The 18,639-nt window shown below is 43.1% G+C and overlaps 1 protein-coding gene across 9 annotated transcripts in view; it reads right to left on the reverse strand.

Annotated features, from left to right (window-relative positions):
• Window positions 1-37: 37 nt before the first annotated feature.
• Window positions 38-18,639, reverse strand: part of PRDM10 (PR/SET domain 10) — a 46,298-nt gene continuing 27,696 nt past the window's right edge. For 8 of the 9 annotated variants that reach the window (XM_063355533.1, XM_063355532.1, XM_063355530.1 and 5 more), the window contains 11 exons: window positions 14,572-14,919; window positions 12,597-12,752; window positions 11,686-11,865; window positions 10,787-10,897; window positions 9,513-9,713; window positions 8,771-8,914; window positions 7,453-7,623; window positions 6,024-6,164; window positions 5,210-5,378; window positions 4,448-4,560; window positions 38-3,400 (listed from right to left, as the gene is read on the reverse strand). In XM_063355533.1, coding sequence (XP_063211603.1) covers window positions 3,164-3,400; window positions 4,448-4,560; window positions 5,210-5,378; window positions 6,024-6,164; window positions 7,453-7,623; window positions 8,771-8,914; window positions 9,513-9,713; window positions 10,787-10,897; window positions 11,686-11,865; window positions 12,597-12,752; window positions 14,572-14,919 — 1,971 coding nt within the window. In that variant the 3' untranslated portion in view covers window positions 38-3,163. The remainder of the gene's footprint in view (window positions 3,401-4,447; window positions 4,561-5,209; window positions 5,379-6,023; window positions 6,165-7,452; window positions 7,624-8,770; window positions 8,915-9,512; window positions 9,714-10,786; window positions 10,898-11,685; window positions 11,866-12,596; window positions 12,753-14,571; window positions 14,920-18,639) is intronic. The other variant, XR_010073683.1, reaches the window with a different exon arrangement.

Below are 18,639 nucleotides of genomic sequence, written 5' to 3' on the forward strand. Positions count from 1 at the left end.
CACCCCCACAGAACAGAGACACCAGCGTTGTGTTGATTTTTTTTTTTTAAAAAAGAAAAAGATTTATTAATTTCTGGGGTGGGTTGTTTGTTTGTTTTTTACACCTGCCAGGTTGCACAAGACTATGAACACAATAACAGTCACCGAATGTACAACAAACATACACAGTTAAATAAGAGAAGGGGCAGAGCAGTCCGAGAGGTGCAAAACTGAGGGTGGGGGGGTGCGGCGGTTGCTTTTTGTTTGTTTTTCTCCAGGAAAATCCAGAATCGGACCCAAACCACCTACAAGGAACAGCGTTAGCATTTACCCATCTTTGAGCACGACATGGCCCTTAATTCCAGAAGTAAGCTCCTGTGGGGCATGACTTGAGATAGGTCTGGGGGTTGCTCTGGTTTAAAAAGAATAATAATGTATCTTCTACCTTCTGCACTGCAGAAATCGGGGGGGAAAAAAAATCCATGCAAACTGTTGTCTTCTGGTTGGTTGGTTTTTTTTTGCTGTCGTCCTTCTAAAAGCAGGCCCCTGGCATCCGCGCGACGTTGGTAGTTCCTTACTCGGGAAAGCAAATTCATGATATTTCCATTTCCAGGGATGATGCTTTCGCATTCGTTGAACTTGGGACACGGTGAATTGCTGAACGCGGGTGCCGAGGACACGGCTGCTGCTGTGGGACACAGTAGAACCTTTGATAAAGAAGATTTGAGTTCAAAGAGGCTGTTTTTAAGTTGTTTTCTGGAAGGCCTTGCAGTTCTCAGCTTTAAATAACTGGTACCAGTGTCCCCATTCTGCGAGCCTTTCCAACAAAGCTGAAAAGAGCAAGATATTTTTTTAAGCCCCACATCTGCAATACCATTAAGGGCAAAAAGTTCATCTACAAAGACTACGGCCATTTTAAAAAATGACTTTAAAATTGCTCCTGTATCCACCTGGAACACCCCATTTCAAAGTCTCCTATTTTCCTATTACTCATACCAATTTTTGACTCGTTATTAAATCATCCAGCAGCCCGAGGAAAGCCAAGACAAAAATCTCCCTTCTCTTTTCCCACACAAACAACATCGCAACGCCCAACGTCGTAATTCCGAAGCCCTCAGCCACACATCTCCAAATTAATTAGTGGGAGCTGCGGATGCTTGGCCACGCTGCTGAAGTCAACGGGCTCCCGAATCCACCAAATTTAAAGACACTCATCACTGCATTTGACTAAACAGGAGCTCTGGTCCTCATTAACTTAACCGATCTCGTTAATGCCCCAGTACAGTGGTAGAGCAACAGAAGCAAACTCCCAGGAACAAATCAATCCATATTTTGTCAAGTCACTTCAAAGCTACCTCAAAACCAGTTCTGAGCTGGCCAGTTTTCCATCTGATTTATCTCATCACACACGGTCACCATTTCCACGCTGTGTTAATGGATATGTTAATTACCAAAGCAATACCTGCTACAAGGCTTTGCCCACGAGGAACCAGACTTCCTCTCGCCCAGTCCGAGTGTGAAGTTCTCTCACATCTAAGAGATACCACAACCTGTGGACATCTGTAGCACTGATTCACACGGGTAATTCTCACCTAAATCTGTGGAATATTTATGCAAGAGAGTCCCACATTCAACCTCAGTGCAGCACGAGAAAAAACTAATCAAAAAAAAGAACAACCTCTCTCAGTTCTTCAGTCTCAAGGGCCATGAAGACAAAACATCCTTCTTTGCTTTTGTTTTATAAATAAATGTATCCTATTATGCACAGACATTCTGGGATGGGTTTTCAGGCAGTGAATGGAGGTTTAGACATACACGGTATATCCCACCAGGAGACCAATGGACTTACAGTCATATTCTTGCAAATACCAGAATGCATTAAATAACCAACCAGCAAGACCCGTGAAAGAGAATTATGTAAGAAAAAAAAATATTACACTGCCCTAAAAGATAAACCTCTTTCCCTTTCTCCTGGTCCCTAAACGTAACGTGAATTCTGTACACAGACCAGGTCTACCAAAGCAGGCAACCCTCACAGATGGCTTTCCGTGTCCCATAAACAGTGGTCCACTAGCGTGTTTCTTGTCTGTTTCCTGAGTCCAGGGCTGGTCATTATATGGAACTGTCCAAAGGAATTACAGTGCATTGTTAACAACGGTCATTTGGAAAATCAGAGTAACCAGCTCTCCATCCAGTTTTCAAGGGGAAAAATACGTCCACTTCAAGGTGGCAACAGGGACAACTGCCTTGCTTCTTCAGCGGTGTGCTCCTCCACCCTCATTTTCTCCTGGCACAACTACCTTTAGGTCACAGCAGAAGCTGCTTTGCAGGCTAAGCTGAGCCAGCCTTTTTTGTTTACAGGCAAAAAGGCAATTTTCCCTGCAAATGCTGGAGGGGGAGAAAAGAGCTAACAGTGGCTCTGCACTACCCTTACGCGCTACTATGATTTCCATCAGTTTGTTCCGCACGACACGGGTTTAAGACTGCACTTTTCGTTCTTTCTGGCACTGCCTGGTAAAGCAGGGCAGGACAGACAGCATGTAAACAGTTCTTGAGGGTTGGAAAAATAATAATTTAATGGACTGCTTCAGCACATCTTCACAGCTTCATTGTTATATCCATCCCCACACACGTATGCGAGGAGCCACCGCTTTTGCTGCTCTTTTTCTCCAGGCAGTCTGCTCGCCTTGAGCTGGTACATTCCCTTTCACCGTGGCTGCTAAAACAAAAGACACAGGATTCAGTTCTGCCATATTCCGACAATTAACATGATGTCCTCCTGTTTAACGGCTCCTATTAAAAATATACGTACAACAGTCTGCCAGTTAACCTTCAGTTAGGCAAGCTTTTCTCCCATACAATTGAAATAAGAAGTTGTTTACTGGAGACACTTCCAAAAAGGAAAAAAAATAAGGGTCAGCAGACATGCCGAAAATAAAGTCCAGAGCAAGCAGAGGTTTCACTTCTCTTGTCCTTTTTGTTAAAAGCTGCATAAAAGAGCATCCCAGAAGGATTTTGAGGGTACTTCTTCACAGTCACTGAGGACTTAAACCCTCTTAAAGCATTAACAAGGGCTCCAAGATTTTAGTTGAAGGGAGCATATTCTTTAAAACATATTGAGCTCCATATATCTGGGCTTTCAGGGGAGGTGACAAGTAGAAGCAAGTGGCACCGCGAGGCTTCTTCATTCGTGTTCTGCTGAGAAAGTTCTTGGTTTAGTGATGTGCACTTCGCTGCTGCCGTTCCCGTTGGTGGTTGTAGTGATTATGTACTGGGTAGTTTGCTGCTGGCTGCTGGTTTGTGATTCCAAGGTATCCGTGTGGGCTGGTGGCTGGGAAACGCTGACCTGTACTTCGCTGGAGAGCGAAGAGTTTTGTTTGACATCCAGATCGGGCTGACCTTCAGATATCACATAGTGAGTCTGCATGGGGAATATAAAAAAGTTCAGTAGTAATTTTTGCATCTTCTCTAACTTCTCTATTCTAATAGTCCATAACCTTCCTGTTGCTGTGCTGGAAGACATTTTGGAATGACCGAGGAACTTTGAAGTTAAGCTTTATTTCATTTAAATGCATTTCAGAGCAACATAACCCTTGTCCTTTGTTTTGAAGCACACTGGACTACTTTGCATTCGGTTAACCTAATTACAAAACTAACCCGTCGCTACAAATTAAAATAGCTACATTTAATAACAACTATTCTGAAAGTTTTTCCACTTTCCACATGTTCCAGCCGAAGTCGCATTTCCAGCGTCCAATATCAATGCAGTACAAGAGCCTGCCTCCTTATGCTGGACTGCTTACTGGGTAAGATAGCAGTAACTCTTGTTATTTTGTAATCCAACAGATAACAAAAAGCTATCAAAATGTTTCCAGAAACCGTCCTGAAATTTGGTTTAATGCATACAGCTTAGTCATCAATATATTTAAGATTAATTGATACCAGCAAGTCATACGTTGTTCTGCAAATTTGAATAAGTGGGCACTTTAAACATACAAGGGCCAGACAGCATGGGCCACGTAAATGGCTAGATGCAGAAAACTATTTGTAATCACCATATAAAGGAGGAGGATGCTACTTCAGAAAAATCCAGATCTTTTCCGTGAAGCTCATGAGGTTATTCCCTGCCTTCAATAGCCTCAAGTTTACAGCACTACAAGGTTTGAACAACAGCACTTTTCTCCTTAGCTTATGCCACAACACATGGTATCATTTCTTAGCTGTTTTGCCTATAGATTCTGCCCAGCAGAATTTTTGTTCAGAAGTTTTGTACAATTGTTACAGAAAGCCAGTGCCTTTTTGGACCATACAGTGTGGACCTCTTTAGGTACACCATTATTCTCTACTCCCTGTGCCCCAGTCATCATTTTGGCGCTCCTGTAACCTTCAAACTGAAGGCTTTAAGCCCAATACACTATCCTGGATGGAAAAAAAAAAAAAAAAAAAAGGCCATGATTGTTTTCCTTACCTGAGTAACTGCCTTCACTTGCCCTGTGTTGACAGTGGTGACGGGTGTACCTACAGCGGTCTCTGTGATCACATACTGGCCTTGGGGAATGGTCATCATCTGAATCTCAGATGCTAAAAAATGGAAATTGGAGGATCAAGACCTTCAGTCAAACTCAGAGACCACCTTGAAAGATAATGTCTTATGTCAGTAAGATTTTAAGCCTGAAACAGTGTTTTTTGAACAGAAATTGTGAAACTCTACAGGCCTCAATAGAATGATGCTGGCCAACATCACCTGCAGATTTGGCAATTTATGCCTAGACAACGCATCCTGTTCTCACCCAGGAAATCCTAGAATTACCACCCAGACCTGCACGGACACGAGAAACCATTTCATGTCACGCTCATCTTCTGTATGATTCTTCCAAGCATCCAGCCAAATCTGAACAAGCTGCTAACCAACACACGGATACTTGCTGAATCCAAGTTCCTTGGAATAAAGGAGCCCAGTCTGCCTGCCCAAACCACGTATCAGATAATTATAGACCTACAGCAGAAAAGCTAGTACAACCATTTTCATCTGTCTGAAACTGTTTATCTTCTTAGATCTCTATGAATATTAATCACGAAGCTTAATGAGCTCTAAAAGTACTATCCCATTTGGTAGCTGGAGAAATGGAGCACATACTAGTCCCACAAACTAGCCAGACTACTGGTGAGACAAGTCAGACACTGACTGACTTTTACAACAAACAAAATTACATTGTAAGCTGACACTTACAATAGCTCCGAAATGAGTTCCACGTGCTGGGAAGATAGGTGTGCTGAACTGAAGACCCTTGCTGCTGTTGTAGGGCTTGGTTTGGGGTCGATGTCGTTGTCTGCATCTGCGAGGGGCTGAGCTCCTGCTGAGACTGTTGTGAGGAGGGACTCAAAGGCTGGCCCCCAACCTAGAAAAAAAACACCTAAGTGTTCTCAGTGTACTAAGGATTGCATACCTTTATACTGTTACAAACGTATCCTTCTCTTTACAGGAAGACACAGGGGGCGGGCAACAGGTTCTATGGCATATCAAGCACAAGAACTGCAAAGCCCTCCTCCTGCTCCTTCAACTTGCTTTAGTCCATAGCTAGCAAGAAGGGATCAGGAAACTAAAATAGAAACATTGCTTGCCAAAGGTTACATAGCGAGTCCGTGGCAGAGAACTGAGATGCCAGGCTAAACACTACCTAAAAGCATGAAAAGCTGAACTTCAAGTATTTGAGGAATGCCAGTTTCCATTTACATCTTTCAGTTGGCTAACTGTAAGCTGCAAATTTGTCTGTTTCCAGCCATTTATCTCTACCTTGGATACAGGTAGGAAAAAAACCCCACCGCCAAACAAAAATCCGGAACAAAACCACAACAAAACACCCCCACAGACCCTAGGAACATCTGGGAACTACTTGATGATCCAAGGTGTTCACGTGAGAGTCATTTCACGTGTGGTCCTTTAAATGATGTAGAAAAGTCTATCTCCTGCACTAGCACATGTAATGTTCCCGCTGAGCAGACTGGTAGGGAAAACAATTTCCTGCAAGAGAAGAGTGAAATACCTGCGATGACGACTGAGTTGCTGGCGATGGCTCTGTGACCTGGATGTGCTGCACCTGGATAGCATGCTGCGTGTATGTCTGGGGGTCATGAAGCTGCCCAACATCCACTGTGGAGTGCTGGGACTGGTGAGGTGAGGTAGCCTGGAAAAAAAAAATTAAAAAAAAAAAAAATCAAAGCATATGAAGCAAAGTATGCTTCATTCTTTGCAGAAGCAGCCAGTAAATCTCTTCTGTGATACAAGGTCTGGAACAATGAGGTACGAGCCTTAATGAGGCCATGGAGTACGCATTCCTTGTTCAAGCCTGTATTTAAGCCTCCCAGGAGATAAAGAAGTACACTTGGCAGATGTAATGGCACCAAGACGGTTACATCTTGGTGACACCAATGGAAAGGACTTGCCTAAAAGGCATACAAGCTGTCTGTGGCAGAGGCTGGACTCAAATCAAAGGGTCTGAAAAACAGGATTAAGTGTCACCCACTGGGCCGCCCTTCCTTGTAAGCATCTTGCTATAAAATGTATGCATACGCAAAATCTGCAGATCCAATACCGTAGTTTGACATAACTCTGTATCAAGACAAGTGCTCAGAGTCTTACTGATTAAAGGCGTTTTTGAGCAACACCTGCTAATGATACCAATTGGAGTAATTTAATTACAAGCCTCAGATCTTGATAAAATTAATAGTAGCTGCAGGATTCAGTATTCATGCTCTTATATCATTAGAGCAGCCACAGTCAATATTAATTGGGGCCATTATTTAGGCCTTTATTAACCAAATTAATAACTTAATTTGTAATGAGAGGCCAGAGAGAACACGGAATTTCACATTCAAATACAAACACACCGTAGTTTCAGCTTCACCCAGTGGATAATAGATTTGAAGGCTATGGCAATTTCTTACAGCTGCCCAAGTTATTTTCCTCAGCTCAGTTACTCTACTTACACTCTGCTTTTATTTTTAGGAGGCTGTTGAGCATCACAGAGAATGAATATTCTAATAGATGATATGAAGGGAAAAAGCAAGCGCTTTCTGTATTTCCAAATTTTGGCTCTGGCTCACCGAGAACAAGGAAGTATAAATTAGTCTTCTCGACTGCAAAAATGGGTCACCCACTGACCCACTTTTCCACTTGCTGGAAAACCTTCCTAGAGCACTCGAGCAAAGGTGCCCGGATGGGTAGAACTAAATTAGAACTGTATTGATGTGTCTCCAGCAAACTGACCGAGGCTGGCAGGAGTATTTATGCCCAGTACAGGATGCTTACAATGGGAACCCTAAGCATTATCTATAATTTGTCTGTGAAAAGCAGTCTGCACCACTTTTTGTAACTATTCCTTAACAAATTTCTGAGCACTACAGCCCCAAGAAAGCACAGGCTTGATACGGAGGGGGTCAAAAGCACATCGAGTCCCCCAACAGGTTACTCACCTGGGCCACTTGAACAACCTGCAGCTGTATGTGCTGAGGCTGCTGCAAGCCAGTTGTGGACTGAGACACAGGGATGTACTGGATTCGCTGGTAATCTCCCTGGGGAGTTCGATAGTCTGTCGTGAGGGTCTGGGATATCTCTGTCATTGCTTGCGTCAGTAAATCTGTTGTCTGAGCAGGTAAAGAGAGATACAGACCATCATTGTCTACTGGGCTGAATATTTTTGCAGGGCTGTAGCTCTTTCATCACACTGAATCCACGCTTACACCACTGGGCCTGGTCATTTCTTTACAAGAGCTTAATGTGTACAGAGGACGGGCTCATAAGCAAATCACCAGCGATCATCCACTAGGATTGCTCTCTTCTGTCTAAATGCTAGTCAGCACCATTAAGGGCTAATTTAAAATACAATAACAATAAGAAATATTTTCATCCTCTGACTTAACAGTATTCTATTAGTCAACAAAAATCCTGCATTTGTAAAGAGTTGACATAGTTTCCAAGTCAAAAAGTGCTTCTCGGATGTATTCCACCTTTCCTCCTCACCTGCTAGAGTGATACTTTTCTTGACAACCGTATTTCTGAAGTACGTAAAGACATTTAGCACCAAAAAAATCAAGCGTATGACACAAACAGTATCCTGATGGAATCTGCCCATTTTCAAGCACAGCAATCTTTCATTCAGTTACAGTCTTCAAATAGGAAGCTTTAAACTGTGGTTATTAAGATTTCTAAAACTATGCAGCATCCCAGCACCACTAAAAGACACAAGACTGATTTTCTAGTCTCAGCTTTCACTTCCGTAGCAGCTGATGTGTTAACAGTGGAGAGATCAGCCAGCGGAGGTTCCTATCGCTCAGTTCTGCGCTCTCCAAAGGATTACAGAAAGGTTTTGACTCCTCTAAACACTTTGATCCAGTCCCCCGTCATCATTAAACATATCTTCTTGATCCCAAGGACTGCAAGTACCTCAGGAAAACAGTCCCAGTGAAAATTCACAGATGCGTATTCCTGAGTTAATTAGGCACGTGTGGAAGTATTACATGGAGTCAGTAGCATATGGGTCTGAATGATAGAAGGGAATGGAGTAGGGAGAGAAGACAAATTCTTAGAGCTCCATGAAGAAATACATAATTCCTGGCAGAGCAAAACAAAACTAAACCACAGAGGTTCAGTAACAGAAGTGATGTCAAATAATGTTTTGGCACACACTTTTAAATTATGTCTGCCAAATAAACACTAAGACTACTACACCAGAGAGCTGACGTTCTGTTGTTTCCCTCCATTAGCCTGATCTAACGTGTCTTGAATCCTTACCACAACAGTCTCTCCGGTAGTGCTGTCGGTGGTCAGAACGGCAGGAGTGGAACTGATGACAGCTGTCGCCAGCGGGGCATGTATTGTGTTAGGGAGCTGAGCAAACTCCGGGTGCTTCTTGCGAATGTGTTGTACCATCTTCGTCTACAGAGAGATGCAAAAGAGCGTTAGAATGGTGGTCAGCAACTCTGCTTCAGGCCAACTGAAATCAAACAGCCCTGCAGAGCACGGCTTTTAAGTTTCCCCTCAGTAAGACAGCATCAAGATTAACACTTTGGAATGCTCTGGTCAGCAAGAAAGAAACAAGGATCACAAAGCTGCTGCTGATTAGAGCTATCCGATACTGAAATATTGCCCCAAACATCACAACCCATAAACCTTTAACACCAATGCAGCCAAATATTTTGGGGACCTTTTCCAGAGGTCCCTCTTTCTGCATCTTGTTTCCCTACTCCTCCTACTCCCTTGTCGCTGTCGGTGAGCAGTTTCCAAGCTTTTCCATTTGTGACCACACTCTGATAACATTTCAATTTCTTCTTTCAAGTTCGTGCCCTCTACTTAGGGAACCTTTTTGCGATAAACCGAGCAGGCTGCAGCTGTATTGTCAGCATGCCGCATGAAACCAGCACTCTGACTCAGAATAAAAGAGCTCTACTTGCGGACTGACAGATGACAGAGACTGTGGTGAAAAAGCATCACCAGGGAGAGCCTGCCTTCCGAGGTTATGAGTCAAGCCCCGTACCTTACTGCTGTACTGCTTGGAACAGTGAGGACAGCAGACCGGAGGGGTGGCTATGGTGCCTGTCAGCTGGGTGTGGGTGCTCAGCATGGGATCCGGCTCCCCTGGGCCCGCAGGGCGCAGTTTCCGGATGCTTGGAGGTAGCTCAGCACCAGGATGGTTCTTCAGGATATGCGCTTTGCGTTTGCTGGCACTCTTGTACACCTGCAAGGTAAGGACTTGCGATGAAAATGGTGTCATCCTGATGTCTGCGCAGAAAACAGCTAACGGTTATCTTTATCTGGTCTGCATGTTGCTTTAGTCAATATGTTTAGTTAAATCCTCAAACAATTACAACATAATGCATGAGCATACATACACCTTCCAGTGTTTAATCAACCCGTAAAAGCAACCCCTTTTTGTGTAGCATGCAGAACCATTTGAGAATGTTTTGTGTGCCACAGCAAAGCAAAGCAGGACAGGAAGGTGAGAGGATACTTGAAGTTCAAATGCCAGAGAAGCCACTGATCACCAAAGTTGTAATTTGTCCAATGTTAATTTGTTGTGAGGGTTGGTGCCTCCACTCTCGCAGAAAGCATCAAATGGTTTTAATAGCCTTCAGCAATTAACACAATTTTAAATTCCATTTAGGCACATCAACAAATCTTCTGTAATATTATTTAAAACTATACAGTTTCTTCCCCTTTAAACAAAGGGAAGGAGGCATCACCAAAGAACGTACTGAGGATAAGAACAGTCAGGCAAAATACACTCCCTGGTAAATAAAGGCCCACATGCATAAAAAGGAAAAGCCAGGGAGTAAGAACGGGAACCCAAAGGCAGTGCAGAAGAAGCTTCAGGTCCACTGAACACTGGGAATTACTGGCATGTGACTAAGCAGCTTAAAATAAAAGGAGTTAGTCTCTAGCTTTTAGAAGTGATACAGAAACCAAAATTAATTGGTGTTCAGGAATTACAGATAGATAGGATACTTAGTCCTGGGCTGCAAAAAAGTGATAGAGGACTAAGGGTGGGTGACTGCTTATTGGATCACAGTATTTCAGTTTTACCAACTCCGGAGACAGCAGAAAAGGAGAACTGCAGTTTTCAACCTGCATCCAGCTGCCCTGGCCCAAGTGCATTTTGTCTTCGTTTCTATTGGATAGTGCTGCAAAAATGTTGCTGGCAAGCACCTCAAAAAACCCTAAAATCCTGCCAGATGTTTCTATGCAGTGACAAATTGGTTGCATACAGGTCTAGGACTGAGCTACCCTCCGAGGGGTGACTTCCTTACATACCTTATCACAGTACTGACAGAAGTAATCTCTGTTGGGTTTGATGATGGGCAGCGTGAGCTCTGGCACCTCTTCTATTTTCATGTCCGGATGTCTCTTTGATAAGTGATTCACCTGAGGAGACAGAAACAAAGAGAACAAGAGAGCATATTACAGATGGAAGCCAAGCAATTGTTTCTTCTCCTAGACATGGATAACAGCCAAACCAAAACTGTAATGATGTAGCCAGCAGCAGCGGAAGCATTTGCTGTTGCAAGGGTTATTATGCATTCACAGTCAGCTGCTGAAGGCAAACACGGTCTTGCTAGATCTCATTTACAGTTTCTCTAATGGAAGTAAGATGGGAAGGGGTAAAATAGCTCGCCAGAATTCTCTTGCAGCTGAGAGTGAGGTAACGTAAAGGACCTCTGCCCAGGGAGGCCTTTGCTAGCAGAGATAACAACTCTCGCAAACTATTTGCAAATAAGATCTCTTGCTGCGTAACACCCTTTACATAGCAGCAGCTACAGGGCATGGCCAGGAGAGGCCCCTCAAGAAGGGGGAGAAAGAAAAAAAACCAGGAAACACAGTCAGGAAAACTGAGGCAGTAAGGCTGAACTGGGCAATATATTAGTGTCATGTTCTGCTAAATACATTACACATCAGTCAGCATTAGTGTTGAGATATGGTAGTGCCAACCAGACATACAACACAGGCAATGAAATACACAAAGGCACATATTTGCTGAAGGGACGAGGCACACAATTTCAAAAAAGGTATATAATCTCAACTCAGCTACAAAAATTGCCCAGCTTCACAGCATCCTTGCGTTGCAACCCTTGGAATTCCATCTTTATTCCTTAACTATTCATCAAAACTGAGTACAGAAGTTGTAAGAGAAGCCAGAGCACACAGACACTCACCAACATCCCCCTCCGGCGGAAACCCATCATACAGAGCCGGCACTTGAACATGAAGCTTTCGTAGTCTGTGGAAGCTATCCGAGGCTTGAACGTTTTTGAGCGGCTGATTCGATCAGCTTTCTTGGCCTCCCTCTCCGGGTTGTGCATCCGCTGCATGTGCTCTCGCAGTTTGTCTTTCCTCTGGGGGAAAGAGCAATCAGGGAGAAAAACATCAGCACCACTTACTACCAGTTACAAGAAAGAGCCACAGTGTACACTGTCCCGAGACCTCTTTGGCTTCTCCTCTCCAGTGCTGTGGTGAGACAGAATTGCATGCTCAGTGTTGGACAGATCAGCAGGAACCCTTTGGGCTTAGGTTTATCCTTCAAACCAAGCTGAGGTTGCTCAGACACAAAAGCAGAAGCCAAACTAACACTAGTTTAGCAGCCTCAGTGAAAACAAACCCCTCCACTCTGGCTTTTTGTTGAATTTATCTAAAATATTAGTGCTCAACTCTGCACTAATAATGCATCGAATAACGCTCTTGGCTGAGGAGGACCCTCACGTGCTACAGTGGTGCTGAACCTACTGCCCAGATGCAATCCAGCCTCTCTGGACACACGCTGTCTAGAATGCGCTTCTTCACCCAAAAGCCCCCAGTCTCTCAGTATCCCCTAAGAAACTACGTGACAAGGAGCAGGCTGCTGCCACCGCAGTTTACCTGGCTCACAGTCTGCGCCATCTGTACTGGAGGGATCTGGAAAGGCATCTGGATGTCACGTGCTGACAAGATGCATCCCATGGGCACAGACACCTTGGCCAGGCATGTTACTAATCCACTGATATCAGCAAGAAATTTCCTTAACTAGACTTGGGTAAAGAATGGTGTTCTCCACCTGAAGCAGGAACAATCCAGTCAAGGGTTGTCTTACCTTGAACTGCTTGCCACAGGTGGAGCACAGGAAGTCTTTGCGGTCCGAGTGTCGCAACATATGGAGTCGCAGCTTGTCAGGACGGCAGAAAGCCTTGTCACATTCTGTACACTGGTAAATCTTTTCTGAGTGGAAACTGCGCACGTGTTTCTTGACCTAGAATTGCAGATCATAGAAAAATAGAAGTTACTCAAAAAAGAGAAGAGCGTGTAGTAAAACAGTCTAGAAACTCTTGTCAAAAGCGGGGGGAGGGGAAGAGAGGGGAGAAAGATTCTAAGAGTTCTCTAGTCTGTTTTGGCTTAAAAAGTACTTTATCATCAGAACAGTTGATACCTTGGCAATAGTTTCTATAAAGCCGTAACATCTCTGTGATCCATCTGGATGGGACAATTTGATTTCCTCAAGACTGATTCTTGAAGGCATCAGCTATTGCACACTTGAGCACTTAGTGGGCAGCAAAAGACCATGATGTACCAGTTTTACTGAATCATCCCTGAGTTAACACGTTCATCTGAGGTTCATTATCTTTACTTCATTTATAAGAAATCCAAACGCAAGGACTAATCTCTTTCAGAGAGAATGAGCTTGCGATTACAATTGGTAAAAACAAACAAACAAAACTTTGACAGCAAAGCATTTGTGTGCCATTCCTGAATAACAATTACTTTTGCGTGCTTTGGGACTATCCTTGACCTCTGCAAGCATCTAGTGGGATTTTTTTCCCCCAATAAAGTAACTAATGAGGTTTGACATTTGAAATCCAAGCACTACTCAAGAAATGGATCTCTAATGAATTCTTTACCATCTTCTAATACTGATCATACACGGAACAACTTGGTATCTTTAGCTGTTCCACGTGGAAGTATTTAAGTAGGCAGTGATCTATGGTGACTAGACTTAATTATTCACATAGCACCAAATGAAAAGGTCATCTTTAAATTCCAAAATAAAGCTGAAAAGCTGGGAAGAAAAGCTGTGGGACCTTCTGACTGGCTCAGTTTCACCACAAAGTTTATGGTGAATTATGTTGCATTTCTGAATCATCAGCATTTTTCCTTGTTCATTATTTACAGAAGATAAAGGTTTTTTGCCGGCATGGAATTGTATTAGTAAATCACTTTTCCCCATCCTTTCCTCTTTAGCCTATTGGACAGTCTGTCAGTTCCTATTACTCGATATAAACTGGATTTCTACATCTCAATTTAAGTCAAACAGCTCAGCAAGACGTATCAAGCTCTTTGTCCATATGAAGGATAATGAATATGTACATGGTGCAGCTCAGTTTTTTTCCTACTGAACATCGAAACAGTATCCTTAAATTCTCTTAATGATCTTTTCCAATGGCTCCGCACACTGCACAAAGTAGTTACATTACTCACTGCTCCAGTGCAACCTCTCCTAAGCAGCGTGCAGAGAAGAGGCGGAATAGAGTACCCAGCTGAAGCCCAGGGGGGAAATCAGGGAACAGAGTATCCTGATCCGTTCTGGCATTTCCGCAAGGTGTTCAAATGAATTACCCTGACAAAAACAGTCCAGGGATTAAGAGATATTTGTGTCATGTAAAACCTCAATTTTGTTTTGGTTCAGAGTTTTAACAACAAAGGAGAAGTTGTATTCAAATACAAGCTGCATACAGCAAAAGACAATTCCTTTTTGTGCCATGGATCTGTACTGACCAAAACAGTCGGGACCTCTGCTTTAGGCATTTTTTGGGAATAAGGGACCGCCCCTCCCTCAATACAGTGCCTTCTCATGCCAGATTGAAGCACCACACCTGATGATTTAGTGGAAAAGCACTTCAATGGCATAAGACACCATCTAGCAATGCTTGGCCATTCTTCCTTTATAATTTGTGACCGACATGGACCCCTTTATCTTGTGAGAATGCTGTGTCACGTAAGAGCAGTACTGAAAAATTCATAAACAGAATGTTTGCAAGAGAACCGTAAATCTTCAAATCAGTATGGCATCTCACCTGGATAAAATCTGGAAAGCGTTTTTTGCAGGTAGGGCAGGTAAAATAGCCATCGTTGACGTGGATGGCCACATGGTCTTTAAGCAGATCCAAGCGGTCAAAGGACTCGGGACAGAAAATGCAGGAGTATGTTTTCTGGTCCATGTGGAACTTCATGTGGCTCTCGAGAGCACCGCTGTTGATGAAGCCCTTGTTGCAGATGTCACAAGTCAAAGGGCAGTTCCCTTCCCGTCCGTGAAACCGCAAATGCTGATCCAGTTTGTCCTTTTCGCGGAAGGCCTTCCCACACTGGAGGCATTTGAAGGGGCGAAAGGATTTCCGTATGAATAGGTGCTGAAGAGCTGCATTCTGGCAGAAACATTGAAGGGAACATTGCCTGTTATTGTTATGTATAGACACCACATCCAAATATTTTCAAGATTAAATGTACCAGATGATCAGTGAACCTAAACTTCAAAAAAAACCAAAACGCTTATGTTATAGATACTGTCTCCATTTTCCAGCAGGGGAGGCTGTGACAGGCAGACATTAAGGGATGTACCTGCAGTTACACACCAAATTAGAAGAACACAATGCAGGAGTTTCCTCTCCAGTCCCTGTTTTCTACTGATTTAGCCAACTTTTGTTGTTACCGTGGCATTTTTCTGTAAAATAAAACCAAGTCCTCTCTGAAGCACAGACCTGCGCCTGAGAAAAGTTGCAGTTCCAGCTGATTTTTGGGGATTGGGTCAAAAGTTCAGCCACCATACAAAGGAAGGGCAAGCTAATGCCCTGCCTTTCATGCAGGGGCAGGGCTTATGAAATTCCACAGCCCTTTACAAAAATCAGCTTCTGCACCAAAGATCACCAAAGAGATTTGCAGCAGTGGTTTAGCATTGCCTGGAAAACTTCTGGTGGAACATACATTCACCAGTTTTGTTATTATCAAAAAGAAGAACGGAGTTTCAAAACATTTCAGCAGGGGCAGAATGGCAGGTTTACAATCAACAGGTGAGAACTTGTGAGCAATTCGCCTATTTTGCCATTTAGCGTGTCCTGTGCGAGAGCCTGAAAATGAAGAAAGATGAAAGACAAACACACTGGTGCTAAATCAAGAGGAACTCTGATAGATTCTGTTGTCTGCTCAAAGGGTAGTTTGATTATACACAGTCAAACTTGAAATTGCTTTTCCTGGTATTGCAAGAGCCTTTAAGAATATTGTGAACTGAGCACAATGCGGGTTGTGCGAACATTGATTTTAAGATTTAATACACTGGGCTGCTCCTATCTGTTTTTCTCCACTCCTACTGTGCGCAGTTTCTCTTCTCAGTCCCTGCTTTCTTTTTTGGTGTGTGCTTTCCTTGAGTCTGCCTTTTCTGTAACATTTCATCATAGTTATCTCTTCCCTTCCTCCCTTCAGATAAATGTTATAGAGCCATCCCAGTCCTGATACCAGATGCTGCTGGACATGTTGCCTGTAGAAATAGGCAAGGGTGCCCCGCGCCTGCATTTTGATATTGGACGAGAACCTTTAAGTTGGTTAGTGGCAAAGCTGGAAGCAAGTCATACCTCTCCGCATGCATGAAATCCCACAGCACACTATCACCCATACTGTACTGAAAGTACACTGCAACATTGCCATTTCTCTGCAAGGAGTCTAAGAAATATCTACTTTTCTCCAAAATAAGATTTATACATCAACAATTACTGATGTCATCTCTTTTCAGATGTTACACACAGAATCAATATCACGATAGTTAGAGAAATAGCACTAGAACATTGCTGGCACCTGTGCTTACACACATTCCATATTACATACTTCTCCATGAGATACATTCAAGACTCCTGCAAACAGATTCCCATGGTTTCCTCTCTCCTTTTCTTGTGGGAATGTCTGGGCTGACATTTGCTGTGTCCCTTAAGCGCGTGCCAACAGCTGACACTGAGAAAGTAAAGTTAGGAGCTTTCCTGCTGGAATGAGGGAGCAGCTTGGGACTACTGTGAAATGCTGTGCTAGAGATTACATTAGTGAACCCAAACGATCCTTTTCGCCATCTGAACTGCAGAGGGAAACCTACACTTTCATTCCAGAAAAAGGAACATGACAGCAACTGTTTTGCCATAAAAAAAGCTAACAGTTTCATACAGGAGCCCCAAATGAGCCCTCCCATGAGCTGTGATCACCTCCATTCTCCGTTTTACCAGTGGAGAAATGGAGACAAGGGGAAATACACGGCTCTGCCCTACATCACACCGTGAGGTGCACAGACAGACATGTGCCACGTAAAAATTAATGTGTTGCTTAGAGTCAGAAGTATATAGTTTTCCTCTTAACTACAGGGATATGCTAATAAACCAAATAGTTGGAGAGAGAGAAGTTCTTAACGCCACCATTACTGTACTTTGCTATTTGTAACCCCAACAATCTGACTGGTAAGGTAGCAGGCCAGACTTCTACACCACACCATAGTCCCGTTGCTATCTCAAAGGCTACAGAAGGGTGAAGCCTTTTACTGCTCGTTGGCTAGATAAAATATCAGCTATAAAAACAGAAAAAAGAGAACCAAGTGTTGTCTCACTAATGGATAACATCGATCCAGTGCAAGTAATTGTGTAAACAAATCCTCCAGAACTTTAAGATGGATATTATAGTTTTTCATCCAAGTAGTTTACTCCTATACTATTCACCTTAGATTTGCAATTAATTAGTATGAAAAGAACTAGAAGAATGCAAATTGTTATTCGGATAACACTTAGTTTTGGACATCGGTTGCTTAAAGAAGAACAAATGTGACAATTTATGACACAGGGTCAATCAGGAAGCACTAAACAGAAGCTGGACAAAACGACATGGAAGGCGATGTTGTTACGTACCATTCGGTTAGATACAGCAAAAACCCAACAAAACAAAAAACCAAACCTACCTGCAGCTCCAGCTGAGCAGGCAGCATTGAGGGAGAGAAAAATACTTATGTTATGCAATGGACTTTAAAACAGAAGCCTTGACTTCTGCAATAGTCACGCTTCTGCGGGTCACTACGAGGGCCAGCTCTTCTAGAGTTTACTCTTTACTTAGGCAAAACTCCTTTGAGTTTTTTGCCTCAGGAAACACTAAGCACATCTTCAAGGTTTACCCTGTAGTTAATAACTGCCCAAGGGGAGTTAAAGGGCAAAGATAAAACCCACAGATAATCCTGAAGGTGTTTTGTGACCTTTCGTGTTTTCTCAGAGTCGATTAATAATGATGTAATGCATACTGCAGCGCCACAGTGAGTATGAAATGCTTTTCGCAGAAGGGAATAATTAGGGCAGGATGACAACAGGGCAAGGATTAGAAGGGTGAAAAAGTTAAGAAGTAGGGACTTTTTTAACCTCATCTTACTGTTTCTACTCTTTGTTCTACAACCAGTTGCATTTCTTTCAGCACGAAGGAAGTAACTGTGCTTTCCAAACCACACCCCTATCCCTGCCAGTTGCTTCCTCTGAGTAAAACAGTCACCTACACAAAGGACATTTTTAGGATCAGGTCTGTATGTTAAAAAAAAAAGGCAATTTGGAAATGCAGATGTTTCTGGGATCAGCCCATAGACAGCCTGGACGCTGCCGAGAACTGAATTAAAAACAAACATTCATTTTGGCTGTGGACCACAACGTTCCTCTAATTTGTTACAGGAGTATCTTGAAGAGTGTGCGTACCTCTTTTCAATACTACGGACATGACTGCTGTCTGTAAGGTCTGATCTCCAAGGAAACTCCACAGGCTCTAAGGCAGATGCTGAAATGTGAACTGATCCTATCAGGATTTGAACCCTGGGGCACCAGAGACCAATGCTTCCAGCTAGAATGAAAGCACTCTCAGAGCATCACCGCCTTAAACCTTAGAAAAGTTGAAGCAATTCACAAAGAAATTCCTGTTTTTGAAAAATAAAATCCTACACGCGTAATAAGGAAGAACTAGAGCTACACAGGTCTCCAGATCATAAGCAGGAGTCAAGTCCTTCCACCTGTTCTTTGGAAGTGAACAGGGTACTACACATCTTAAAACCAAATGTTTGTTTGCTTATAATGTTAAGTGCATGTTATTATAAG

Source organism: Chroicocephalus ridibundus, chromosome 18, assembly GCF_963924245.1.
Source record: "Chroicocephalus ridibundus chromosome 18, bChrRid1.1, whole genome shotgun sequence".
Classification (NCBI taxonomy): domain Eukaryota; kingdom Metazoa; phylum Chordata; class Aves; order Charadriiformes; family Laridae; genus Chroicocephalus; species Chroicocephalus ridibundus.